This window comes from Gadus chalcogrammus, chromosome 23 (assembly GCF_026213295.1).
Source record: "Gadus chalcogrammus isolate NIFS_2021 chromosome 23, NIFS_Gcha_1.0, whole genome shotgun sequence".
In the NCBI taxonomy this organism is placed as follows: Eukaryota; Metazoa; Chordata; class Actinopteri; order Gadiformes; family Gadidae; genus Gadus; species Gadus chalcogrammus.
The window spans coordinates 1,214,225-1,241,884 of NC_079434.1; the positions used below are offsets into that span (position 1 = coordinate 1,214,225).

The 27,660-nt window shown below is 47.5% G+C and overlaps 1 protein-coding gene and 1 pseudogene across 2 annotated transcripts in view; one reads left to right on the forward strand and one right to left on the reverse strand.

Annotated features, from left to right (window-relative positions):
• Positions 1–3,558: 3,558 nt before the first annotated feature.
• Positions 3,559–7,725, reverse strand: LOC130377587 (uncharacterized; annotated as a pseudogene).
• A 2,379-nt stretch (positions 7,726–10,104) lies between these two features.
• Positions 10,105–27,660, forward strand: part of vipr1b (vasoactive intestinal peptide receptor 1b) — a 52,596-nt gene continuing 35,040 nt past the window's right edge. The window contains exons 1-5 of one of the 2 annotated variants that reach the window (XM_056583692.1): positions 10,105–10,193; positions 10,424–10,607; positions 20,613–20,713; positions 21,652–21,749; positions 26,217–26,349. In XM_056583692.1, the coding sequence (XP_056439667.1) occupies positions 20,654–20,713; positions 21,652–21,749; positions 26,217–26,349 (291 nt within the window). In that variant the 5' untranslated portion in view covers positions 10,105–10,193; positions 10,424–10,607; positions 20,613–20,653. Of the gene's footprint in view, positions 10,194–10,423; positions 12,585–20,612; positions 20,714–21,651; positions 21,750–26,216; positions 26,350–27,660 lie in introns of those variants that run through there. The other variant, XM_056583691.1, reaches the window with a different exon arrangement.

Sequence of the window (27,660 nt, forward strand, 5' to 3'; positions counted from 1 at the left end):
ATATAGCGAATAACATAATAACTTGCCAATAATGGAATAAAGTTGTTGAGCCAATAACGCATTCACTTTTTGCCAATAATTACGTTATTGGCCTTGTATTAAAAATGAATGTATTTGAAAAAGTATTAACTGAGCCAATAATGTAATAACTGAGGTATCACTTTATTTTATTTTCAATTTCTGAAGGGAAACTGTCATACTTAGCCTTAATAGTGCATCTTGCAAAACATGCTTAAATATCTGACCTTACAGATACCCCTCCACCCTCATACCCCCCTCCCCTGGATGCCTGAAAGGAGCCAAGAGTCGATTTATATGTAACTCTTAGGGTTCCGTAATAGTACTCTGTGTATCCAACTCCGTGAGGACACAGATGCTTCAACAGAGTTGTGAGCCTTTCGAAGTTCTGCGTTGCAGTTTTTAGTATGGTATTGCAATTCACCGCTGGAACGCTAGGGGCTGCACGAATGAGGCATTAGCTGACCAATGACAGCCATATTGGCCGTTATTACGTTATTGGCCGTTAATACATTATTGGTTGCTACAGGGTGTAAGCCTAGTTAGGCTCCCCTGGGCCTCATGGGGTTAGGTTGTAAGCCTCGTTAGGCACCCCTGGGCTTCATGGGGTTAGGGTGTAAGCCATGTAAGGCTACCCTGGGCCACATGGGGTTAGGGTGTAAGCCTTGATAGGCTCCCCTTTAAACATTTAAACCCCTCTGAAAGAGTGGGTTTTCAGACCAGCACTCTAATACTATCCTTACATAGGCCTATACATGTATGGATACATACTGCTCCCATTGTGTTTTTCACAACTCTTTTTTCGTATCCTGGCGCTGTACATTGAACTGAGGAAGGGCAATAAACTCTGTCTGCACTCCATACTGATGGTCAATGTTTTGACAGTAAATGGGCTCTCGTCCTAATAAATGCCGTCATGACTTGAATTTCCCAAGCGTTGGAGTCAATCAAGTCTCTCCCGAACACTCATTGGGTTGGACACAGGTTTGGATTTGAATTCAGAGAGCAGTCCTCGGGGGCGGATCTTTACTGCAGCCATATCTACCACACTAAAGAGAAGATTGTAAATCAGTGATAAAACCAACAGCCACATGGGGTCATTGACTGCGTCAAATACAAGACACAATGCAGAGCACGCCACTGGAATGAATATACTATACTATACTCACTGCCACCTTCTTTTCACTGCTCCTGCGTCAAGATAATGCCCTCAATTTTCTCCGACTCATCTCTCCTCCATATAGATAGATGATTCCCTTACTGAGGGTCGTTGGTGGGTTCCCATCTCTCTTCATGGTGCCACTGGGATGACTTATTTTAGATTTGTATCTGTTTGTCTTCCCTTCAATCAACACCTCTCCTCCCCTCCTCCCCTTCGCTCCTCCTCCTCTCCTCTCCTCCCCTCATCAGCTCCCTTCCTACCCTCCTCCTCTCCTCTCCTCCTCTCCTCTCCTCCTCTCTTCCTCCCCTCCTCCTCTCCTCCCTTCCACAACTCTCCCCCCTCCTCAACTACCCTCCTCTCCTCCTCCCCTCCTCTCCTCCCCCCCTCCTCTCCTCCTCCCCTACTCCCTCCTCAACTCCCCTCCTCCCCTCCTTCCCTCCTCTCTCCCTCCTCCTCCCCTCCTTCTCCCCTCCTCCCCTCCTTTTCTCCTCCTTAACTCCCCTCATCTACTTCTCCCCTCCTCACTCACAATGAACAAATTGAAATGATCATTGTTATTCAGTTTCTTTGGCTCTAAATGAGACTTGTAGAACGTTACAAGCTGTTACGAGTGTCAGAAACATTTAGCGGTACATCATCATGGGCATGTATTTATAATTCTGTGTTATCGATCCACATCCACAAAGTATTTATTATGCAGGGCGGTCTCCTCCATAGCTCCTGTCTGCTGGGAGGATTCATTACCAGGAGCGGTGGAGAGGCTCTGGCCATTAAGATGAAGGAGTTTTAAGTCTTTCCTTAGACAGCCTGTCTTGGCCCTGGGCCGGGAAGTTCTAACCCCTTTCTCTTTAGAGGCAGCAGTCTGAGTGGCTGCATCAGAAGGTTAGGGAGGTGACATGGAGACTGTGGCTGCCTTGTTTTCGTGTTGCTTTGGAGCATGGCGTGTTTTGTATCATGTCTTGGTAGCCTCTCTCAGTTCCCTGATCTAACGTCCATTTCCCTTTGTACGCTCTCTGGCTGGGCTGTCAGATGGAGGAGGTACTGGAAACCCAGCAGCTGCTCCAGTCTGAGGGTCAGGGTTAAGACGGCGTGGTGCTGCTCTGCTTGCTCCAGTCTGGGGGGTCAGGGTTAAGAAGGCCTGGTGCTGCTCTGGCTGCTTCAGTCTGGGGGGGTCAGGGTTAAGAGGGCCTGGTGCTGCTCTGGCTGCTCCAGTCTGGGGCTAACCGTTCTCTCACAGACCGCTGGCCTCACAGACCGCCCAGCTCCTACTACACATCATATACAACATGTACAAACTATAAAACATTTTTACACATTCTAAAGAAGTGTACTCCCGCCTTCTCCAATGAACCAAGAAAGCCGGCTCCTTGACTAAGGGGGATTTTACCCCCGCGGTTTTACACAGGCAAGACAGTGAAATTGCATGGCGTTCCAAGCTGCGACTGTTCCGGCTTGGCAGTGTAAAAATGCCACTCACATCAAATACACAACATGTACGCACAATAGACATTCTAATAATATACACAACATGTACACATCATAGACACTCACATTATATTCACACTATACCAGGGCAGGAGTGGGACTCACTTTGGGGGGAGCGGGTGGGTGTGCTTTTTATATTTACGAGCCACTGAACAATGAAACCCTTTACTGGACTCATCTGTCGTACCTCCAAACCAACAAAAACGATTGACACACAATTGGAGGCTCCCCCGTTATGGGAGGCAGTGAGTGAGAGGTTGTGAGCGCACAGCTCAGGCTGGCCGGACGGCGCAGCAAGGAATTTTCTAAAGGCAATATCGTAATCCCGCAGTAATCAGCCCGGCAGCCCTGAAACGTTAAAAGTCCCATGGCATGCTACTTTATGGATGCTTTAATATAGATATTAGTGGGCCCCTAACACAGTATTTGAAGTCGTTCCCGAAATTCAGTTGTGGTGCAGAATTATGTAGCTTTAATGCACATGGGGAGGAGAGAGGCGGGTCAAGGAGGAGGGTGCCCCGAGCAGCTTGCAGCCATGGTACCATGCGCTCTTTTTACAGTGGATGCATCGCAATGGCGAGGCACATACAGCTTTTGGCTGTGTTCTGTACATTTTCTAAAACACTCCGGGTGCCCCAGCGGGAGTCCTGGAGCTCTATATCTAAATAATATCATATTATACATTGTTATATATGTCATATAATAGATATTATCACGGCCATAAGCTGTGTGCGCCTCCAGACAATAGTATGAATTTCAAACGACACAGCGATGGGTTCTCCGATGTCTCTGGTATTTCCACTTCCACATCAATCTGAAGAAGACTGAACTGCGACATGGAGGAGGAAGGGATTGTTGACCGCGATTGGCTCCCGCCGGAGCCCCGCTACCCGCTACCGAGGGACCACAGCCTCGGCAGTGGGCAGCGGGCAGCACGTGGGCACCACCGCCTCGCCAGCGGGCAGCACCGAGGCACCACCGCCACGGTGGCGGTGCCTCGCGGCAGCTAGCAGCGGGGCTCCAGTGGGAGACAATCGCAGGCAACAATCCCTTTTTCCTCTGTCGTGGTTCATGTATTTCAGGGAATCAAAGCCAAAGTTCCTTTCCCCCAATTCCTTCCAAACCATGGCTGAGATAACCCCCACTACGATTCTCGTTGTGGAAATAGGGCTGGGCGATTTTTTCGGTTTAAACGATTAATTCGGATCTTTACTTTGCTACGGTTTTTGAAATGGCTGAACCGAAAAATCGCGATTTAAAAACAGTTCTAGACTCTTCAGATTTGTTTTGCTTTATGGGACTCCGTAGTAGCCTCCACTCTCACTTTCCAGAACGCGCGTAAAACTCAGCCTACTACAATCACATTCACCGCGCCCCCGACAGACGTAGGGGAGAGCGGGGTTGATTGAAACACTTTTCTGTTAAACGTCTTTTTCAAAGATGACGTTACGTATACAAATAATTTGTGTTCAACAACTCACATGTGTGTTTTCTTAGTTACAAGTGTAATTGAATATATATGTTGGATGATCGAGCAGTTTTTTTACTTTGAACGTAAGTCGACATCTGTTTCAAACGCCCCGCCTAGTCGGGACGTTTGAAACACATGCGGGACGAATGAAACAGCATACTTAAAAAATAAACTATTGACCTTACTCTTGTTTTTATGCAACCATATTCATATTATTATGGCATGAAACAAAAAACAACTATTTATTACAAAAAAACTACCACAGGAAGGATTATACTTGGCGCTCTCGAAAACAGGTTCGGGGGATAACATTTGAACGGTCGGACGTCATTACACGAAATTTCGCGGGGTTGGTCAGTCTTGCGTGCTGAACGTAGTGACGAAATTTGACGTGAAAGCCTTGCGTGGTTTTCGAGGAAATCGCTGTGTTTCAATCGTCCCGTGTTTCAATCGACCCGGATCTCCCCTACCATAAAAATGTCCACGAACACATATGAAGAAATCATTCATAAAAAGGGTGCTACTTCAGTTGTATGGAAGTGGTTCGGGTACAAGCAGTCAGACATAGAACAAACTGTTCCGTGTAAGATTTGTAGAAAGTCGAACGCATTTTACAAGTTTTTCAGGGATGGCCTACTTTTTTTTTCAGTTTGATTTAAAAAAATCTTTGCACAATAATGACAGCCAGGTGGTGCTGATTTTATTTTTTATTTTTTATTGGTTCACATAGGCCTAGATTACTTGGTAATCTCCTTTATTTTTATTGTGTTAATAAAGAAAACATGTATTTAAATTTTGCCTTGGTCTTTTTAATTTGTTTAGAGGAAAACAGAAAAAAAAATCGAGGTTTAAATCGTAAATTGTCCATTAGTTAGAAATAATCGAGATTTTATTTTTAGGCCAAATCGCCCAGCCCTTTGTGGAAATACAAGAGACGTCAGAGAGTCCAACGTGTTATGCGGCATAACACCAAAAGCAGAACGGTTATCCAAATAACAAAGAAGTGTACAACACTTCGTTACAGTGTGTGCAATCTCACTCACACACACACACACACACACACACACACACACACACACACACACAGACACACACACACACACACACACACACACACACACACACACACACACACACACACACACACACACACACACACACACACACACAGCCATTGGGGGACCATAGGCAGGCTAGGGGAACTCATATTAATGTTAGAAAACCTCATAAAGTGAGCTTTTCATGCCAAGGAACCTTTAACGGCAATTCTCCAAACTTTCCAGATTACCACTCCGCCACTGCAATATCCGCACTCACATTATACGCACAACATGTACACACTATCTTCTCCAGGTCAACCTTCAGCTCCCAGTCTTGTGCTGGAGAGCAGGTAGGTTGAGGGGGTCCTGGAAGATGCTTTTGGCCTCTGACCAGCTCTGTTGAAAGTGATGGTTTTCTTCGCTTGGCGGATATGGTTGCAGTCGTTGATTCCGCTGCCGAGTGAATATGTAGCCCCCTCCCCCAGGGCTTTCGAGCAGGAGCTGAGAATATGCTCATGGGTCCCTGGATCAAGAACTTGATGCGATGGGGCTCCTTTATCCAAAGCTCGGCCCATGACACCTTTCGCTCCACCGCCTGCTCCCATCTTGTCCCGGCTCCCTGCTGCTGGATTATAATTATCCGGCTGGCTCGCTCCTCCTAGACTGACGCTTGCACCTCCTCCTGGATCATGGGCCTCCTGTCCTTCCTCTTTGCCTTGTCGAAGCGTGGTTTTGTGCTACTACCAAGGCCAGCCCTCCCGCTTGTCACCATGCCTGTGTCTCAGCCGAAACTCTGCGACCTCGACGGCCTCTGCTGCCTTCCACTTCCGACCTGTTCTGACCTGGATGCCGGCCTTGTAGACCTTTGAGTCGCTCGACTCTCGGTATTGCAGGACCTCCCTTTTACGGGTCACCATGAATTCTTCCATCAGGCTGCTGAAGGGGAGCTTCAGCATGGTGTTCTTCCCATTCAGGGCAATGTTGCTCAAGGTTCGGGGAAGACCCAACCACTTCCGTAGGAATTTGCTGACCCTCCTCTTGAAGCCCTCAACGGTGGAGATCTTGACTTCGTAGACCAAGAGGGGCCAGAAGATCCATGTGAGGATGCCTGACTTGTCCACAGCCGCCACCCACGCTTCCAGTGGTTGCTCGGATGGATTCTGTGTCCCTAGACTGCAGTCGAAAACCTTCCCCAGGCTCTTCCCTGGTTTCACACTGATTGATGGCATCTGACTGCCGCCAACAGTCAAATGGTAATTGTTGACGGGATTGCCCTTCTTTAGCACCAGGGATCTGGATTTCACTAGTTTGAAGCTCATGCGAGCCTAATTGATCTGTTCCTCCAGACTTTTCAGGATCCACCTTTTCTCCGGGACAGATGTGGTTGTCACGGTCAGGTCATCCATGAAGGCCCTGATGGGAGGTTGTCGGACACCAGACTTGGGGAGGGGTCTTCTGCACTCAACCTCAGCTGAATTCACCAGCATGATCATTGCGAGCGCGAAGAGCATCACTGAAATTGTAATCACTGAGAAATTGAGATCCACTCCGATTTTGTCCCGGAGAAGACCCTCAAACTGTAGCTGTTGTAATAGTCCAGTATGAGGTCTCTGATCTTGCCTGGGACGTGGTGCCGGTTCAGAGCCACCTCCACCAGCTTGTGGGGTATGGAGCTATGGACGTTTGTGAAGTCCAACCACAGCTCCACTAGGTCCCCCTTGTTCTCCCGGACTTCCCGGATCATCTGGGTGACCACGCCTGTGTGCGACTGATCAATGTTCTCTGATCAATGTTCTCCCACACATCTCCACTGAGGAGCAATCTTGCCCCTCCTCCAAATCACCTTCAGGATACTCCAGTGCCTGTGGAGTAGCCTCGGGCAATACTTACACCTTGTAGGTTACCTCACTTGGTCCTGGGGCTGAGCTCGCTCTTGCCTTTTTGAACACCTCCTGGGTCTCTATCAAGGTGGGCTCCTTTCCCTGGAAGTCCAGGGTTGGTGCAGGTGGAGTATTCAAGAACTTGCATTGGCCCAGATCTTGCTCCCTGGTTGCGTCACTGTAGGTGTCTCTGAGGTAGCTGTCGATCTCAGATTTGGGGGAGGTGAGCTAACCACTGCGCTTCTGCCCCAGCAGCTGTTTATTAAACCCGAACGGGTTAGGCTGGAAAGGGGGTTCGTGACCCTCTCCTTCCTTCGCCTCCGATGCAACTCGGCTCTCGTCAAGGTAGTAAGCTTCTTGCGGACGATGCGGCACAGCTCTGAGAGAGCATCCCTCTCCTCCTCACTCGCTTCGTTGTACTGTTGCCTCAGGCTCTTCAGCTCCTTCCTGAGATGGAAGATCTTGGTCACTCTGTTGCTCATGGTATATGGGGCTTTTGCTGCTTTATTTTCTTCCAACCCGAATCTTTCTGCTGCTAGAGAGACAATGATGGTGGTCATTGATTGGAGGCGTCTGTCAGCCTCCCTCTTGGCTGTTTCTTAGATGATGGAATTAACATCTTCGTTGGAGCAACTCCTTCTCCTTGCTAGCTTGGGGCCACTTAACCTGACGATGTTCTGATATTCTGCGTTGTGCTGAGGCTTGTGTCACCTGGAGGTCCCGAGCACTGAGGGTTGACTCCGGGCCTGGCTCCTCTTGCGTCTAACCAGGAGTATCTCCTGTGCGCTGTGACACTTGCACCATTTGCACGCATTTCAATTTGGCCTGGTGGATTTTCAGGCCACGTGGGTTCTTGCAGACTTTGCCACAAAAACATCAGTCCTAGTTCTGTTTTTCATTTTCATGATGGCAAGTGAAGAAAAGCCTTTCCCACACTGATATGTGGTCTCAAAATCCAAGGAAAAAGCGCACAGCGATAAGCACAGTGTGTGTTCACTGTGTGGCTGTGTCCAAAAGTCCAACAACGATTGCCCTCCAAATCCTTCTCATCCAGTTGTCTTTCAAAACCACAGTCATTATACACACGAATTCTGCACAAATACACTCATATACTCAAATATCAAATCTACTCACATAACATCAACACATCTATGCACATGACCTCTACACACGTACACATCCTAATAATAATAATGATCCATTTTATTTATGGGCGCCTTTCTTGAGACTCAAGGTCACCTTACAAAATCAAACAGTTATAAGAGCAAGCAAAAAAAACAACAACAACAACATAATAAAACATTGTATAAGAGAAATTAGTGGGGTCATTCTAGCCCAAGAATGCAACTGATTTAAAGGGAGTAGGCTTGTCGAATAGATACGTTTTCAGGTGAGATTTGAAGGTGAAAATGGAACTGGCTGAGCGACTGAATGCTCTTGACCCCATGGTAACCAGGCGAGCAGGTGGGAGGATGAGCTAGATGGAGGAAGAAGATCTGAGGGAACAGATGTGTGTCTTGATATGGAGGAGCTTGGTAAGAGACTGAGGGGCAAGATTAATGATGGCCTTGAATGTGAGGAGAAGGATATTGTAGATGATGCGATATTTGATGGGGAGCCAATGGAGTTGCTACAGGACAGGTGTTATGTGAGTGATGGAGGATGTTTTAGTAATGATACGGACTGCAGCGTCTTGTACATAGATGGAAGTATGCTGACCGAGGGACATAATTGATATGGGACTGAAATAATAGGGTGCTATCCAGGATGACACCCAGACTCTTGACCTGGGGAGAGGAGGAAACTGATGAATTGTATATGGAGATGGAAAAGTATTTTTTTAAGAGTGGGTGGATTTGGTGCCAGTAAGGAGGATTTCAGTTTTATAACAGTTGAGCTTGAGAAAGCCAAGAGGGAGGAGATAGATAATGAACAGGAGGGGTCAAAGGACAGAACCTTGGGGTACACCAGAGGAGACGGGGGAAGAATGGGATCTAAATGTTTTGAGTTGGACAAACTGAGTACGGCCAGAGAGATACGATTTAAACCAGTCCATGGTTGAATCCGATATTCCAAGGGAGGCAAATCGGTCAATGAGGATGGTGTGGGAAATGTGGTCAAAAGCCGCACTCTGGTCCAGGAGGATCAGAATGGTGAGTAGTCCAGAGTCTAATGGTGAGTAGTCCAGCCATGAGGGGATCATTGGTTATTTTAACAAGAGCTTTTTCAGTGCTATGAAGTGTGTGCCATAACTCACTAGAAACTAAACATTGATACGCTCACTTTACACTAAACATTGATTTGTGGTGATGTGCAGACGTATTTTTAGTTTATTTTGTTTTGTTTTTTCTGGAAAGTCAACCGGAGATTATTGTTTAATAAATATGTCAGTATCAAGTCAAACACACTCTGTGTGCTTTCAAGGAAATGTGTGTCGGACATCTTTGCCTCTAACCTGTGGTGGAACAAGAAGGGTGAGCAAAGGGTTTGCCACTACACAGTAGCCGCGTTTACATGGCACATCTGATCCGCATAGATTTCTATGCGGCATAGATCTGTTCCTAAAATGTGTTCCGAATGTACTGTATACATGGCAGTAACAAAAGTGTCCGTTATGTCTCTCGCGCACACCTGACACATCTCTGGACCAGCGGCGACATAATGGATGTCTTATCACTATAGGGATTTTAAATTTGATTTTAATGAAAGCACAGCAGGAGAGAGCTTTTCTCTGCCTGCTCCTTCAATTAAGAAGTAGCAGGACAGCGCAGCAACGTCAATTTCTCGTCAGATCTTTATATTTACGATAAGCTCCGCCGCAAACAAGAGGAATTTGGATGCGAGTCCGCAGCCAAGACTGGTGGAACGTGAATCAGGCAATAAATCCACTTTCCTTGACAGCGGTGAAGTTCGGTGTGCTTAAAAGTACCGACGGAGCTCAGTGGACCAATGGCGAACTAAACATTGTTATTGTGCTGTTCTGATGTTTATTTGGTGAAAGGGAGACCCCTAGTGGTCAACTTTTAACGCAATGTTTTTGTACTAGCAGTCTCGCCGTAGTTCGACGATGCATGGTGAAACAATTCAGTCACGTATTTTTCTCTTTTGTATTGGTTGGCCAGAAAACACGTTTGCCTGTAAGTAGATGTCATACAGCTATCTTGACATGGAATTAAATTCGTTCAGAATGTATATTTTGATCCTTTATGCTAATCGCGAGCATCTTAATGTAACTTCCAATAGACGTTAGCCCTAAGCTAACGCATGTGTTAATGTTTGTTATGAAACGTTTTAAACAGACAATATATGAATATTGTTCTTGAACGTCTGTATGAGTTACTGAAAGATGTATTTTGTATCTGTCCAGTTTTACAGTGCTTCCTAAGTAAAGTTTGGAAAGGAAACAAGCTGCTTCATTCTTTATGAGGGAAAACTGTTAGCTATCTGCCGAGCTGATGTACCAGGCTAGTTCGCGCCACACACACAAAGAAGCGGGGGCAGAACAGTAAAAAGGCAACTCTTCCAACGGCCAGCGTTCGTCCGATCTGGAGGTAAAATACCATCTCTAACACAATCACCATGTCACTTAGAAGAAAATAAGAGGATTGTGATGAACTAGAAACAAGATCACTCGTATCCAACTACTCCAGAACCAGCAGACAATCTGTAGCTAATTCTATGGCAGTGCAAGCACGGGCTAAAGCAGAAGCTGCACGTGCTGAGTTTGCATATGCTCGACGAGCATATGCAAGAGGCAGAGCTACTAAAACAGCAAGCCATTCTAAACGCCAGTCTGCATGAACTGAAATTAGAAAAGGCAGCGGCGGCTGCAAACGCTGAAGCTTTAATCTTAGAATCATCCGCTGAAGAATATGATTATGAATTGTCAAGCCCAATTAAAAGGAGAGCAAATGAAAACACAGAACCTCTAACCCAAGTCGAAATGCACAATTCAAATGCTGAAATGCAGACTCCTGTTACAAATCCAGGTCACCAGTCCTATCAGGGTGAAAAAGCAGCCTGCATGGTAAATACAGTCACAGTCTCACCATCAGATGCAAAGCCACAGAAAACTTCACATTCACCAGAGCGCCAGCCTACCATGGACAGTGGTGAAGCAAACAAATGTGAAAACCAGGGCCATGCACATCTGAGTGAAAGCAGTGACCATGAATTTATTGAGCTGCCTCAACCCCACACACTCACAGGAGAAGACACCTGGATCCCAAATCAGGCAACCAGCACTGCACAGAAAAAATCATACAGCTACAGAGGGCTCTCCTACAACCTGAAACCAACCAGTGATGATTTCCAACCTTCCCAGCCTTACCACACAGAGTCATTCCCTATGTCCAACACAAGCTCATCCAGCGCTGTGGCTGCAACAGACCTAGGGAGGTACCTGATGCGACGTGAGCTGGTGAGTTCGGGCCTGCTGAAGTTTGAGGACAAGCCAGAGAACTACTGGGCCTGGAAGGCATCTTTCAACAGCTCCACCGACGACCTAAAACTCTCTCCCAGAGAGGAGCTTGATCTGCTGTGCAAATGGCTGGGGCCTTCGTCGTCTGAGCAAGCTAAAAGAATCAGAGCGGTGCACATTCACATTCCACCTTCAGGCCTCAGGATGTTATGGCAAAGACTGGAAGATATGTATGGCTCACCAGAGGTGATTGAAAACGCTCTTCTAGGAAAAGTTGAAGAATTTCCTAAAATCTCATTCAAAGAAAACCACAAGCTAAGAGAACTGGGAGATATTCTCATGGAACTTGAAGCAGCCAGGGCAGATGGATTCCTACCTGGTCTTGCATACTTCAACACCTCCCGTGGAGTAAACCCAATAGTCCAGAAACTCCCGTCCAACCTGCAAGAGAGGTGGATTACCGTAGGATCACGTTACAAGGAGTACCATATCCTCCTTTTTCAGTCTTTGTCAACTTTGTCTGTGAACAAGCAAAAACACGCAACGATCCTAGCTTTGCTAGCATAACAGAAGCATGGCGTACAACAAAGACAGAAAAGAGTGTTTTCCAGCCGTCCAGTCATCACACAAGAACATCAGTTGCTGTGAGTAGGACTGAAATCTCAACAAGTGGCGACGATAACAACACAGCAGTCAGGAAACATGATGACCCAGACAAACAGTGTCCACTACATAACAAGCCTCAGCCATTGAGAAAATGTCGTAGCTTCAGAAACAAAACTCTGGAAGAAAGAAAAGCGTATCTGAAGGAAAAACACATCTGTTTCAAATGTTGTGCGTCGTCCACTCATGTTGCTAAGGACTGTGGGAAGCCTGTGCTGTGCCAGGAGTGCAACAGCGACAGACACCCAGCAGCGCTACATCCAGGTCCTGCTCCATGGAAAACCGAGGCCCATGTGAGTACCGTGGATCACAGCGGGGAGCGGCAGACGCTGGAAGCCATTCCGTCTGTGACGTCGAAATGCACGGAAATCTGTGGAAGTGTGAACACTTCAAAATCATGCTCCAAAATCTGTCTTGCATTAGTGTATCCTGCAGGTCAAAGACACCTAGCCATGAAGACCTACATTGTTCTTGATGAGCAGAGCAACAAGTTGCTAGGCAGAACAGAATTCTTTGAACACTTTGGAATTCAAGGCACAGGAAAACAATACACTTTGAAGACGTGCTCAGGAGTGGTGGATACGGCCGGACGGCGAGCCAGCAACTTCTTGGTGGAGTCAATAGACGGCAACATCCACATTCCTTTGCCTACGCTGATTGAGTGTGACATGCTGCCAGACGACAGGTCTGAAATACCGTCACCAGATGCAGTCAGACACCATCCTGACCTCAAACACTTGGCAGACAAAATCCCAGTCCTGGACCCAGAAGCGTCCATCCTCCTTCTCCTCGGAAGAGACCTAATTCAGGTGCACAAAGTGCGAGAACAATGTAACGGGCCACACAAAGCACCGTTTGCCCAACGTCTCGACCTGGGATGGGTGATAATCGGAGATGTGTGTCTGGGAAGAACACACAAACCCACCACTGTCAGCATCTTCAGAACCAGTGTGCTGATAAGCGGGCACCACTCCCTCCTCAGCCCATGCAACAGCAGCTTAACAGTCAGAAAGAAGATTGACAGTGCTGTGCCACCCCACACCTCTCCATGCGTGTCTCCTGCAACCAATGAAATAGACAGCCTGGGCAGAAACGTGTTTCAAAGAACACAGCGTGACGACCAAGTTGGCCTTTCCATCGAAGATGAGTTGTTTCTTGACCTCATGGATAAGGAAGTCTACATGAACAACAAAAACTGCTGGGTAGCACCGCTGCCATTCAGGCCAAATAGGCCGCGTCTGCCCAACAACAGGCAGCATGCTGTCAACCGTCTCGCCTCCCTCCGTCGCATGCTGGAGAAGAAAAGTGCCATGAAAGAACAGTTCTTCAACTTCATGCAAGCCATGTTTGACGCAGACCAAGCAGAGCCTGCTCCAGAGCTGAGGCCTCAACAAGAGTGCTGGTACTTACCAATATTGGGTGTTTATCACCCACAGAAAAAGGACCAGATACGGGTAGTGTTTGATTCCAGTGCGAAGCACGAAGGTACCTCCCTCAATGACGTCCTTCTCAGTGGGCCTGACATGAACAACACCTTACTGGGGGTCCTGATGCGCTTCCGCAGAGAGCCTGTAGCAGTAACAGCCGATGTGCAGCAGATGTTCTACTGCTTCATTGTCCAGAAAGAGCATCGAGATTTTGTGAGATTTTTGTGCTTTGAAGATAACAACCCAACCAAACGCATCACTGAGTACCGGATGAAGGTACATGTTTTCGGCAACTGTCCTTCCCCAGCGGTAGCCATCTACAGCCTGAGAAAAGCATCCCTGCATGGAGAAAAGGAACACGGCAGCGAAGCCAGACAGTTTGTCATGAGAAACTTCTATGTTGATGATGGGCTATCCTCATTCCCCACTGAAGAAAAGGCCATTGCCGTCCTGCAAAGTACAAAAGAAATGTTAGCAGAGTCAAGCATTAAGCTACACAAAATAGCCTCTAACAGCCGCACTGTGATGGATGCCTTTCCGCCTGAGGAGCGGGCCAAAAACTTAGTGGATCTGGAGCTAACTGCTGACCACTTGCCACTGCAGCGCAGCTTGGGACTCACCTGGAACTTGCAGTCAGACACATTCACTTTCCGTGTATCCAGAGAGAAGAAGCCATTTACTAGAAGGGGAATCCTGTCTACTGCAAATGGGCTTTATGACCCCCTGGGCTACGTGGCACCTGTCACAATTCAAGGAAAGGCCTTAGTCAGGGAGCTGTCTGCCGAACAAGCTGAATGGGATGCTCCCCTGCCAGCGTTAAAAGAGGAACAGTGGAAAATGTGGACCGACTCACTCCATGAGCTTGAGCAGCTTCAGATTGAAATAACCTATGTGCCTGTTTCTTTGTGCTCCACCAAACATAGATAACTCTGTGTCTTCTCTGATGCTTCCACTATGGCCATATCAGCAGTGGCCTATCTTAAAGCAACAGATGAAAATGGACACACTCACATTGGATTCGTCATGGGCAAGTCAAAGCTGGCACCTCATCCTCCACACACTGTACCACGGCTCGAACTTTGTGGTGCTGTCTTGGCTGTTGAAATGGCGGAGTTAATCACAGAAGAACTCGACACAGACATCCACAAGGTCACATTCTACACAGACAGCCGAATCGTATTGGGCTACATCAACAACGATAACAGACGATTTTATGTATACGAACAGAGTCACTCGCATCAGGAAGTCCACAAGCCCTGAACAGTGGCACTTTGTCAGCACTGAACACAACCCTGCAGACCATGGAACTCGTTCAGTGCCAGCAGCCATGTTGAAAGACACCAACTGGTGTCTTTCAACATTCAACAGCTTTCTTAGCCAAAGACACCCCACAGCCAGAGGCATTTGGGCTAATTGACCCTGAAGCTGACATAGACATACGTCCACAGGTCCAAGCCTTCATAACCAAGGCCTTTGAATGTCAGCTGGGGTCAAACCGATTTGAACGCTTCTCCAGCTGGAAGTCACTCAGTCGAGCCGTTACCAAGCTCATACACAAGGCCAGGTCCTACACAAAGGACTCAGTCAACAATATGAATGAGATTACACAAGCAAAACTAATAATCGTCAGAAATGCTCAACACGATGCGTTTGCTGAGGAGATGAAATGCCTTTCCAGAGGTGAAGTTGTCCCAAAGTCCAGTCTTCTGAGGAAACTGAATCCAATTGTGGACGCAGACGGCCTGCTAAGAGTTGGAGGACGGATTCCTTTGGCCGACTTACCTTGGGAAGAGAAACACCCAATCATCGTCCCCAAAAAGCACCACGTAGCAACCTTATTGGTGAGGCATTACCATGAAAAGGTTGCTCATCAGGGAAGACATCTGACAGAGGGCGCTGTTCGCTCTGCTGGACTGTGGCTGATTGGAGGCAAGAGACTGGTGTCAAGCATCATTCACAAGTGTGTAACCTGTAACAAGCTGAGAGGAAAAATGGAAGAACAAATAATGTCGAACCTACCTGCTGAACGGCTTGACCCCGGCCCCCCGTTCACAAATGTAGGTGTTGATGTGTTCGGTCCATGGACCATAAGCACAAGGCGCACGCAAGGTGGCATAGCAGAAAATAAACGTTGGGCTGTCATCTTTACTTGCATGGTCACAAGAGCAGTACATAAGCTTTGTTAATGCACTGAGGAGATTCACAGCTGTCCGTGGCCCTGTCCGCCTGTTCCGTTCTGACAGAGGAACAAACTCTGGTGACCATGAACTGACTACTTACCTTGAAGACCAAAGCAGCACCTGGACCTTTAACCCTCCACACTCTTCCCATATGGGTGGAGTGTGGGAACGGATGATAGGCATTGCCCGCAGAATACTGGATGCACTGCTTTTAAAGACAAACACTGCCCATCTGTCTCATGAAGTTTTGGTCACACTCATGTCTGAAGTCATGGCCATTATGAACGGTAGACCCCTTGTTCCAGTGTCATCTGATCCAGACATGCCTACAGTCCTTACACCTGCCATGCTGCTAACACAGAAAGTCAACCCAGTGCTTCCACCCATTGGAGAGTACGACCTTAAAGACTTATAAATCAAGCAGCGAAAGCAGGTACAGGCGTTGGCCGACGCATTCTGGAAACGCTGGCGTCAAGAGTACTTGGTTTCACTCCAGCCAAGGAGAAAGTGGCACGTTGACAAGCCAAACCTGAGCGAAGGAGATGTTGTGCTGCTCAAGGATGCACAGGGCAAGCGGAATGAATGGCCTGTCGGAGTGGTGTTGAATGCCATTCCCATAAAGACTCTAAAGTTCGCAAAGTAGATGTGAGGGTGGTCAGACAGGGTACTCAACGGGTGTATTCTAGACCAGTCTCTGAAGTTGTTCTACTTGTAAAAGGGGAATAGTGTCATAACGCATTATAACAAGCGGGGAGTGTGCTGTTCTGATGTTTATTTGGTGAAAGGGAGACCCCTAGTGGTCAACTTTTAACGCAATGTTTTTGTACTAGCAGTCTCGCCGTAGTTCGACGATGCATGGTGAAACAACAGTCACGTATTTTTCTCTTTTGTATTGGTTGGCCAGAAAACACGTTTGCCTGTAAGTAGATGTCATACAGCTATCTTGACATGGAATTAAATTCGTTCAGAATGTATATTTTGATCCTTTATGCTAATCGCGAGCATCTTAATGTAATTTCCAATAGACGTTAGCCCTAAGCTAACGCATGTGTTAATGTTTGTTATGAAACGTTTTAAACAGACAATATATGAATATTGTTCTTGAACGTCTGTATGAGATACTGAAAGATGTATTTTGTATCTGTCCAGTTTTACAGTGCTTCCTAAGTAAAGTTTGGAAAGGAAACAAGCTGCTTCATTCTTTATGAGGGAAAACTGTTAGCTATCTGCCGAGCTGATGTACCAGGCTCGTTCGCGCCACACACACAAAGAAGCGGGGGCAGAACAGTTATGCTCACTAGACACTAAACATTGATACGCTCACTAGACACTAAACATTGATACGCTCACTGGGTACTCAACATTGATAAGCTCACTAGGCACTCAACATTCATACGCTCACTGGGCACTCAACATTGATACGCTCACTAGACCGGAGGGGGCGGTATGTGGCTCAGAAGGTAGAGTGGGTTGGCTGGTAACCGGAAGGTTGCAAGTTTGATCTCCGGCTCCTTTTAGCTCAGTGTTGAGGTGTCCCTGAGCAAGACGCCTCACCCTAACTACCAAGCTGGCTGTCGCCTTGCATGGTTGCCATCGGTGTGTGAATGTGTGCATGATTAGCTGAATGTTGAGCAATATTGTATATATTATTGTACAATGTTGTATGCTAAACATTGATACACTCACTATCGCGTAGCAGGAGCAGTGAAGCCCTGACCTCCTTAGCGGGGCCTTCTGATTCACACACAGGACACTTTCAATCACCCGCCAACACACCATTTGCAGGCAGCAATGATTTGATTAACATGAGAGCAGGCTGCTCTCCATTAGCAGGAGTGGGAGGTGTTGGGATCCAGCTCCGCCAACATGTTGTGTAGCTTCCACTCCACAAAAACATGTTTTATCAGCACTTCTTGTGTTGCATTACACTGCATTACACTGCATTTTCATGAAGGAAAGACAACAACTGAATGAGCAAATACAAGTCAGTAATATCCCTACATTATTTTCGTAGATGAGGAACTCCATTGCAAAACGATCCAGAGAAATGTGAAACTGATATATTATATTGTTGGTTTTATACCCTTGTCCTTATAATTATCTTTTCTGACAAAGCACACTTAAAACCTCAACTTGCAATCATTTCCATCACATCTATTATTTCACAGTTAGGATTTTCAAAACAAAAGCATTGGGTGGTCATGTGATTGCACTGGTGTCCCCCTCCATGATGAGATAGGGTCAATAAATAAGAAAAAGGCTCTACTCGTATTGCAGGGAACATGTTGAATCCCTGCTCGACTCTGGGCCATTTAATTATCTAGAGCTTCCGGGCGGGAAAGAGATGAAAGCAAGTGTTCTGATTGAAGATTGGCTGCAATTACCCATTGCACCCAGACAGATGGGTGGGACTGGGTTTTGGCTTATTCCTGCCCAGTTTCAATTTAAAGCCCTGAAAAAAACCTGTTGCTCTTCCTCTGAGAATGAACACTCATTGTAAACGCATATACTGGACCTACAGGCAATATTTCTCACACACACACACACACACACACACACACACACACACACACACACACACACACACACACACACACACACACACACACACACGCGCACATGCACATGCACACACATAGAGCCAAAAGGCTAATGTTCTCCCAGTCTTTCAGGGAGGGGGTTTAAGGCAGTTTCAGGGTTCAACAAGTTGTGCTCTATAAGCTGTGCTGAATTGTATCGATGGAATGGTGTTGTTCCCTCTGCATTTTGATTACACAATCAAACACTATAGAAACTCACATCATATACACAACACAACGAGAAAGGGCGAAGCCTCCTCCTCTTCAATTTGCACAATCACAAAACCAACCACCCCTATATTCTGATATAATGAACCCTGATGTTAAGTTGCCGGGTTTCTGTTCCTGGCTTATTCTTACATTATAGTCACGCCCAGTGAGGCTGCTATGGAAATACTCCAGGAACAGCTTTACGATCCTCCGTCTCATTGTAGTGACTCAAAGGTGTTCTCTCTCTCTCTCTCACTCTCACTCTCACTCTCACTCTCTCTCACACACACACACACACACACACACACACACACACACACACACACACACACACACACACACACACACACACACACACACACAGAATACAGGTGTTGTTCATATGAATACTCACCTCTCTGAGTGATAGACCTGTAGTGGGAGTTGGTGGTATCTTGAGTGACAGACTGGCTGTCAGAGGGGGTGGCGGGCTTTTGAGTGACAGACCGGCTGTGAGGGGAGGTAGTGGTTTTTTGAGTGACAGACCGGCTGTGAGAGGAGATGGTGGTCTTTTGAGTGACAGACCGGCTGTGAGAGGAGGTGGGGGTCTTTTCAGTGACAGATCTTCTGAATGTGGACCTGTAAGTGTCTTTTGAATGGGGCCGAGGATTGAACCTTTCCCTTCTATTTGTCTCCCGACAGCCTTTAAGAGCCGGGCAGTTTTATACAACCCCAGTGTTTAATGTTCAGTAATTAACAAATTCAAGGGAAGGTAGGGGGAGGGATTAAACGAGTCTCAAGGACCTAGTATTAAGCAACTGTGGTATGGATCCCATTACATTTGATATCTGCTCTTGTTCAGGGGAGTCGTTTGGCCTACAGACACCCTGTTCTTTTAGAAACGGCTATTCCAGTCTTATATACTCCACTGGAACATGTGGTGAAAACATGTAGAAGATGAAGTGTATTTTGTGAACACTGCGAAACTTGTAGATGGCACTATCACATTAGATGATCTCATTATGAATGCCCTTTTCTTTTGTTTTCATTTTACTTTGGAATTCTGTCCGAGCTACGAGGCTCTCTCTCTCCATCCTGTAATGCAGCGATAGATCACCAGACTTCTCAGTGACAGCAGCACTACAGCATGGTCCAGACCCTAGCTTCAGCTCCACAACGCCAGACCTCTCAGTGACAGCAGCACTGCAGTATACAGTGTGGTCCAGACCCCAGCCTCTTCCGCAGACAGGAACATTTTTAGCGTTGACTGCATTGCAGCAAGGGTTTTTAGACCTTCTTCTCAATGCCTAAAAATATTCAAGCAAGTAGGAAGGTCAAATCACGAAAACAGACTTGGTTTTATCACATGCATCAGATAACTGAATGGGCTGTCATGGCTCACACATGCATACTATGGACTTGTGTTTCAACGTTCAAATTTGCATTTCCTTTCCGGAGACAGAGATGATAATCAGAAACTCTTATACAGTGAGCTCACGTAGACATTTCAGCTGCCGCTGCATGTAACCTTCCACTGAGTGTCCTCCTAACAGGACATTGTCTACACAGGGCCTCCCCCACAGTAGTACCATGTTAAAGGGGTGGTATCATGGTTTTTCAACTTTCCCCTTTGCTTTAGACTGCTATATGACGTATACATGTTTTACGTCTGATAAGCTAGAAAATCTAAGTATGAGCCAGGGGGAGCATTCGCATCCCCCAAGAACGCCCCTCAATAAGTGTGTGAGACAGCCCGTTTGTGTTCAAATATTTCGCAAAGCATTCGACCAATCGAAACAGAGTGGGCGTGCTGACCAATCACAGCAGACTGGGCAAGTCGGGAGGCGGGCCTTAAAGCGTCATGATACAAAACAGAATGTTTTTGAAAGACACTGAAATAGATTTTGCAGAGATGAATAGTCTGAGAATAATAAGAGGTATTTCGAACATACATGCATGTAACCCTATTCTATTAGTACCCCCAAGTGCAATTACAAACCCTAAAAAAGCATGATATGGGATCTGTAAGGCAACCGGTCCCATTCCCTCTGCCGGGGTGTGCAGACCGGTGTTCTCTGAACCGACATTCTGTTTCCAGGTAACCTCACCAAGACCTGCACCGCGGACGGGTGGAGCGAGATGCTGCCCATCGACATTGCCGTCAACTGTGGCTACAACCACAACATCAGCGGGGACGAGGTGAGGCCACACACCGACAGAGACCCTGAGGGCCCCCCCGCACCCTAGCGGGATCTTTCCGCCACACAGCAGGGAGCCAGCTCACAGAGCCAGGGGGATTGTTTATTTGCCGGCAGGAGATTCAGGAGCTGACAATGGTTTACTCATGTCCACCCTTGAAATCCTAAAACACAGAAGACTGCGTGTATCTCCCTCTCGTCAGGGAGTCGACAGTACTGCCAAACCGGTGGCGGTTCTCCAAAGGTATCATAAAATGCGTGTGTGTCCTGAGAGATGTTTCAGCGTTCAGGACGCCTGGCCAGCGTTTCAATCTCTCTGTCTGTGGAAGGCTGTGTCTGGAGAGATGTTTCAGCATTCAGGTCTTTCTGTGGAGGGGTGTGTGTTCTGAGAGATGGTTCAGCGGGCGGCAGGGAGCTGGCCCTCGTTTCCCTCTGTCTGTCTGTGGAGGCTGAATATCCTGATGGATGGGAGGTCGTTCTTTAATGTTGTCTTCGTCTGTCTCTTCTGATGCCAAATGTTCGCTTGGTCAGACCTGCCTTAGAAGAGAGAGCCTTTTAACCCCTGCATTGAGTAATGGATAATGTCATGTTGTAATTTAATGAGTAAATATATAGGAAATAAATAACATGTCCTTGGTAGATGCAGGTACTCGATAGCAGCCAACATTTCTGTCCAATGCCTCTCAAGAAGGATCTTTCAGACCACTCAGGAGAACAAAGGGGGCTTGCTCAAAGACGCCGACCACAAAGTGCCAAGCGTTGGTGATCAAACCCTCCGGCCCCCTGGAGTTAGACAGGCATAGGACATCGCTCTGACACCACAAGGACATCTTCAAAGCCTTTCCTCTGTCCAGCAGCATCACACACCCAACAACAAGCATCTTTGTGTTTCCATCAGAAGCCCTTTTGTTGTTTGTAAGTGTCTGCTGTCTCCTGCAGGGGAGGTTCTTCTGGCAGGTGAAGGTGGGCTACACCATCGGCCACAGCGTCTCCCTCGCCTCGCTCCTCACTGCCGTCCTCATCCTCTGCATCTTCAGGTAAGCACTGGGACCCACACATCAAACACCCTACCCTGCTCCTAATCTCCCACCCTGCTGCACCTAATGCTCCACCCTGCTGCTACTAATGCCCCACCCTGCGGCCCCTAATGCCCCACCCTGCTGCTCCTAATGCCCCACCATGCTCCTAATGCCCCATCCTGCTGCCCCTTATATCTCAACCTGCTCCTAATGCCCCACCCTGCTGCCCCTAATTCCCCACCCTGCTCCTAATGCCCCAATCTGCTCCTAATACCCCACCCTGCCCCTAATGCCCCACCCAGCTCCTAATGCCCCACCCTGCCCCTGAGCCCGCCCCTGTTTCTAGTACCCCATCCTGCTCCTAATGACCCACCCTGCCCCTAATGCCCCACCCTGCCCCTAATACCCCCACCCTGCTCCTAACGCCCCATCCTGGTGCCCCTAATATCCCACACTTCCCCTAATGCCCCACCCTGCCCCTAATGCCCCACCCTGCCCCTGAGCCCGCCCCTGCTTCTAGTACCCCATCCGGCTCCTAATGACCCAGCCTGCACCTAATGCCCTGCTCCTAATGCCCAACCTGCTCCTAATACCCCACCCTGCTGCCCCTAATGCCCCTCCCTGCTTCTAATGCCAATCCCTGTTCCTCATGCCCAACCCTGCTCCTAATGCCCCAACCTGCTTCTAATGCCACACCCTGCCCCTAATGCCCCACCCTGCTCCTAATACCCCACACTGCCCCTAATGCCCACCCGGCTCCTAATGCCCCATCCTGCCCCTAAGTCACCACCCAGCTCCTAATGCCCCAACCTGCTGCCCCTAATGCCCCACCCTGCCCTTAATACCCCCACCCTGCTCTTAGTGCCCCATCCTGCTTCTAATGCCTCTCCCTGCTCCTAATGCCCAACCCTGCTCCTAATGCCCCACCCTGCCCCTAAGTGACCACTCAGCTCACAATTCCCCACCCTGCTGCCCCTAATGCCCCACCCTGCCCCTAATACCCTCCACTCTGCTCCTAACGCCCCATCCTGCTGCCCCTAATATCCCATACTGCCCCTAATGCCCCACCCTGCTGCCCCTAATGCCCCACCATCTCCTAATGCTCCACCCTGATGCCCCTAATGCCCCACCCTAATCCTAATACCCCACACTGCCCCTAATACCCACCCGGCTCCTAATGCCCCACCCTCCTCTTAATTCCCCACCCAGCTCCTAATGCCCCGACCTGCTGCCGCTAATGCCCCACCTTGCCCCTAATACCCCCAGCCTGCACCTAATACATCACCTTGCTGCTCCTAATGCCCCACCCAGCTCCTAATTCCCCACCCCGTTGCCCGTAACGGTCCACCCTTCTCCTAATACCCCACCCTACCACTAATGCCCCACCCTGCTCCTAATGCCCCACCCTGCTCCTATGCCCTTACCCTGCCTCTAATTCCCCACACTGCTGCTAATGCCCCACCCTGCTGCCCCACCATACTCCTAATGCCCCATCCTGCTGCCTCTAATACCCCCACCCTGTTGCTAATGCCCTATCCTGCTGCCCCTAATATCCAACCCTGCTGCCCTTTATGCCTCCGCTCAGCCCCTAATATCCAACCCTGCTGCCCCTAATGCCCCACCCCGCCCCTAATTCTCCATCCTGCTGCTAATGCTCATCCCTGCATCCCCTAATGCCCCCGATCTGTGGCCCCTAATAGCCCACCCTGCTCCTAATTCCCCACCCTTCCGCACCTAATTCCACATCCTGCCACTAATTCCCAACCCTGCTCCTAAAACCCCACCATGCCGTTATTTGTTCTGAGAGAGAGAAAGAGACACGAGAAAGGGATAGAGAGAGGGGAAGAGGAGAGTGTGAGAGAGTTAGGAGAGTAAGAGAGAGAGACAGAGAAAGAGAAAGGGAGAGAGAGAGAGAAGGAGAGGGAGAGGTAGGGAGAGAGGGGGGAAGGGAGGGAGAGAGGGGGGGAGAGAGAGAGAGAGAGACAGGAACGAGAGAGGGAGAGAGAGACAGGAACGAGAGAGAGAAAGCGAAAGAGTGAGATTGAGTTTTTTCTAAACTTAACTTTAAGGCTTGTAACTTCCTGTGTGCTCGACACCTCCTTAACTCTTGGCTTCATGTAATAGTAGTCTGGAGATGACATCTATTCTGTTGTCAAAGGGGGGCCAGCTAACTGCTCCAGCATATGACAGTGAATTATCTTTGATTGACCCCCTACGCTGTTGGCATAGAAATAAAAATAATAAGAAGGCTTACGTTAAACCGTGGCAGCATAGCGGGGGGGGAGAACAAACACTGACACCAGAAATGAGTTGTCCATCCCCCCACCTCCCCACGCTCCCCTCCCACCAGGCCTTCTGATTTGCTGTGTCTCCCCCGCGGGACGGCGTTGTGGGAGCCTGAAGGGATCAGGTGGACAGTGATGTCTCTGATCTGTGAGAGCGTCAGGGGATTGATCCTCTGCTCGCTCCCTTTTGACCACAATCCCACAATCCCCCGCTCTTGACACTACGAATGAATATTGTCAGCTTACATTGGCATCATGACTATTCTCTAAGCCAGTGGTTCTCAAACAGTGGTACGCGTACCTCTTGAGGGACTTTGGAGTACTTGCAGGGGGTAATCAGGAAGTTTCACTTCTGAAAGCTAGACAATAGAAAATCGAGTTGTTGAAACTTAAATCTGATAACAAGGAGAAAGGAAAATATATGAAAAAGAAAGAGCATCCAGAAACACCGTCAATTTCAGGAAGAATATATTTGATAAAACTTAAGAAGAAGAATAGCTGAGCACTGCTTGCAGCACTCACCTTAATATACTTCTACATGCTCTGACCCTCTCCTAGCATCTGCTTTTTTGTGGGGAGAAATTAGCCAACAGTTACATGAAGCACAGGCCCATGTTTCTCATTAAAGGTCCCATGATATCACACCAGGTGTGGGCCGATTAGCCGTTACGGAAATCTGTCCCTCATGACATCACAGTGGGCATGTCCACCTAGATGTGTGCTGGATAGATCAGTCTACCAGCCTACCCAGTGGACTGTAGCAACGTTTGCTACAGTCCACTGGGTAGGCTGGTAGACTGATCTATCCGTCACACATCTAGGTGGACACGCCCACCTGTGATGTCATAAGGGACAGATTTCCAAAACGGCTTGTAACGGCTAATCAACCCACACCTGGTGGCATGCCATGGGACCTTTAAATTGTGAGCATTTGTACCCTTTTAATTGTCATGTTTATACTGCCAAATAGAACGCACATACATTATTTATGTTCTTTTTAATTTTTTTTCCAAAATAGTTTTTGGCCGATATCATAGAGGGGATGAGTCAGTAGAAAAGGTTTGAGAACCACTGGTGTAAGCGAACCTCAGGAAGGGCTGAAAGAGCAGCCGTGGTCAGCGTCAGTCTTCTCAACAAGTGGTTCTTCATCTGTTACCTTCAGACACGCTGACCTTCAGCGACTCGGTTTAGTATTGCAGTGTTCAGGTTGCTACGTCATACCTTGGAGCAGCATGCAGTGTGCAGACCTTCTCAGACCCCCACTGGTCCATCCCTCTTTGATCTGACAGTATTCTTTCCTTCTGCTGAATCAGTTTGTTGTACTGTTCAGTTAAATGTAATGAAATGCTAAGTGGTGCAGATCTGCTCTCATGTTATTCTACCAACAGAACATCTGTGGGATTTACTTTGAGAACTTTGGGATCCAACTTACAACTTCCATAAATGCTCTTATCCTCTCATCATAAACACATATTTATATAAAACCATGATGTTCTTCAGATCCGCCCATACAAGGTTAATTAAATCCTCGCACTGATTACAGCTTCTATCCATTAACTTCAAGAACGTTTGGTAATCAGCATGGGGACCCTCTTATCGTGTGTGTGTGTGTGTGTGTGTGTGTGTGTGTGTGTGTGTGTGTGTGTGTGTGTGTGTGTGTGTGTGTGTGTGTGTGTGTGTGTGTGTGTGTGTGTGTGTGTGTGTGTGTGTGTGTGTGTGTTATAATGCATAATGAGAGTTTTATGCCGTGATTTTATCAAGTCTAATCCAGTGTGTGTGTGAGTGGGATAACCCATGTTTGTTTGAGTGTGCGCGTTTGTTTGTAAGTGTGCATGTGTGCATAAGATAAGATGCTTTTGTATGGTTAGTGTGCGTGTGAATTGTCTGTGTGTATTGTTAGTGTGAGTGTGTGAATGGTGTGTGTATGTTTGTGTATGGTTGGTGTGCATGGTGCTTGTGTAACGAATGAGGAGTGTGTATGGTGTGTGTGCATGGGTATGGTGTGTGGGTGTGTATGGTGTGTGTGTGTATGGTCCGTGTGTGTGTAAGGTCGGTGTGCGTGCGTATGTTGGGTGTGTGTGGTACGTGTGTATTGTGTATGGTGTGTGTGTATGGTCAATGTGCGTGTGTATGGTGTGTGTGTGTGTCCCAATCCCAAGCCATCTAAAGGACTCTGCCTGCTGATGTCCTCCACCTGCAGGAAGCTGCACTGCACCAGGAACTACATCCACCTCCACCTGTTCGTGTCCTTCATCCTGAAAGCAGTGTCCGTGTTCGTGAAAGACGTGGTGCTGTACGAGGTGGGGGAGGAGGACAACTGCTCCTCAGGGTCGGTAAGTCCACAGACCTACACACCTTCAGCTCAACGGTGAGGTTAGGATATGGGGGCCAGTGTTGGGCAAGTAACTTCCAAAATGTAATATATTTCATATTACTAGTTACTTGCATTTGAAAGTAATACGTTTCTTTACAATATTACCTTCTGTGTAGAGTAATAAGTAATAAGTTACTTATTACTTTCACCAAAATAAACATTCAGGACAAGGCGGAGGGGGGGGGGGGAAACATTAAAGTCTAATGAGGTCTATATTGCATCTGCATGTAGTGTGTACCATGAATAGCTGAATTACAATAATGTTATGATATAGAATAATTAAACAACCAAAACCTTTACACGACATGACACAAACTCTTTTTCTATGCCTCATTTATTAGCTCCTTAGTTACAAAGTGCAGCCACACAAACATTTAACAAAAAAAGTTGCATTTCCATGAAATCAAACATGTTAATAGTTTATACTATTTCAATAATAAAATAAAAGTGCAGTTCAAGAATGACGTCTAACAGCCACCAGACAGGGCATGTTTTGTAATGAAGTATTTTAGAACCTGAGCATATATCCTGCCCTGAAATAGCAGTAAATAGCAGTAATAAGAAAGAGCATGAGAACAGCATAAATAATGAAACACATTCAACATTTCAGTCCCACAGAGACTTTACAAGGAACTTATGCTTAGAGCCTATTAATGTTTTGGTTAGGACCAAACAACAAAGTCTTAATAGACAAAATATACAGCCAAACAAGGGCTGGAGTCTGTGTGGCTCGGATTGTAACCAAGCCCCCAGGAACACTGCATACTTCCGCAATCCACCAGTGCTCAGCGGCCAAGCCTGGTATTGCAGCTGTTTAAGCGGGCTGTGGACGGGTCCCTCAAATCATGGGACCCAGAAGTAGATATCTCCGTTCACTCCAATACAAGTGGGGAACAGGAATGTGTCTCCGCAAAAAATGTCTGGATATCAATCAAAGGCTAATAATTACCTTCATGCCATGTCCTCAAAACGCCACCTCAAGCGTTTTATTAGCCCTTATCTCGCTGGGGAAGTGGGGTGTGCAGCTGAAAGGAGTCGTAGTGAAACAAATGGCATCCGAGAGGGCCTAGTTCAGTGCTCCGTTAACGTGTCAGATTTTTGGACTGGTTCATCTGCTGCTCAATAACTCTCACGGTCCTTTGCTTGCGATCATTGTGATTCATCATGTATTGATCCATTTATTCAAAAGATCCAAAGACAAAGAACAGGTGCATTACAGTATCATTTTATATTGTTGTTGGACCGGAGTGGGGGGATGGGCACGCATGCG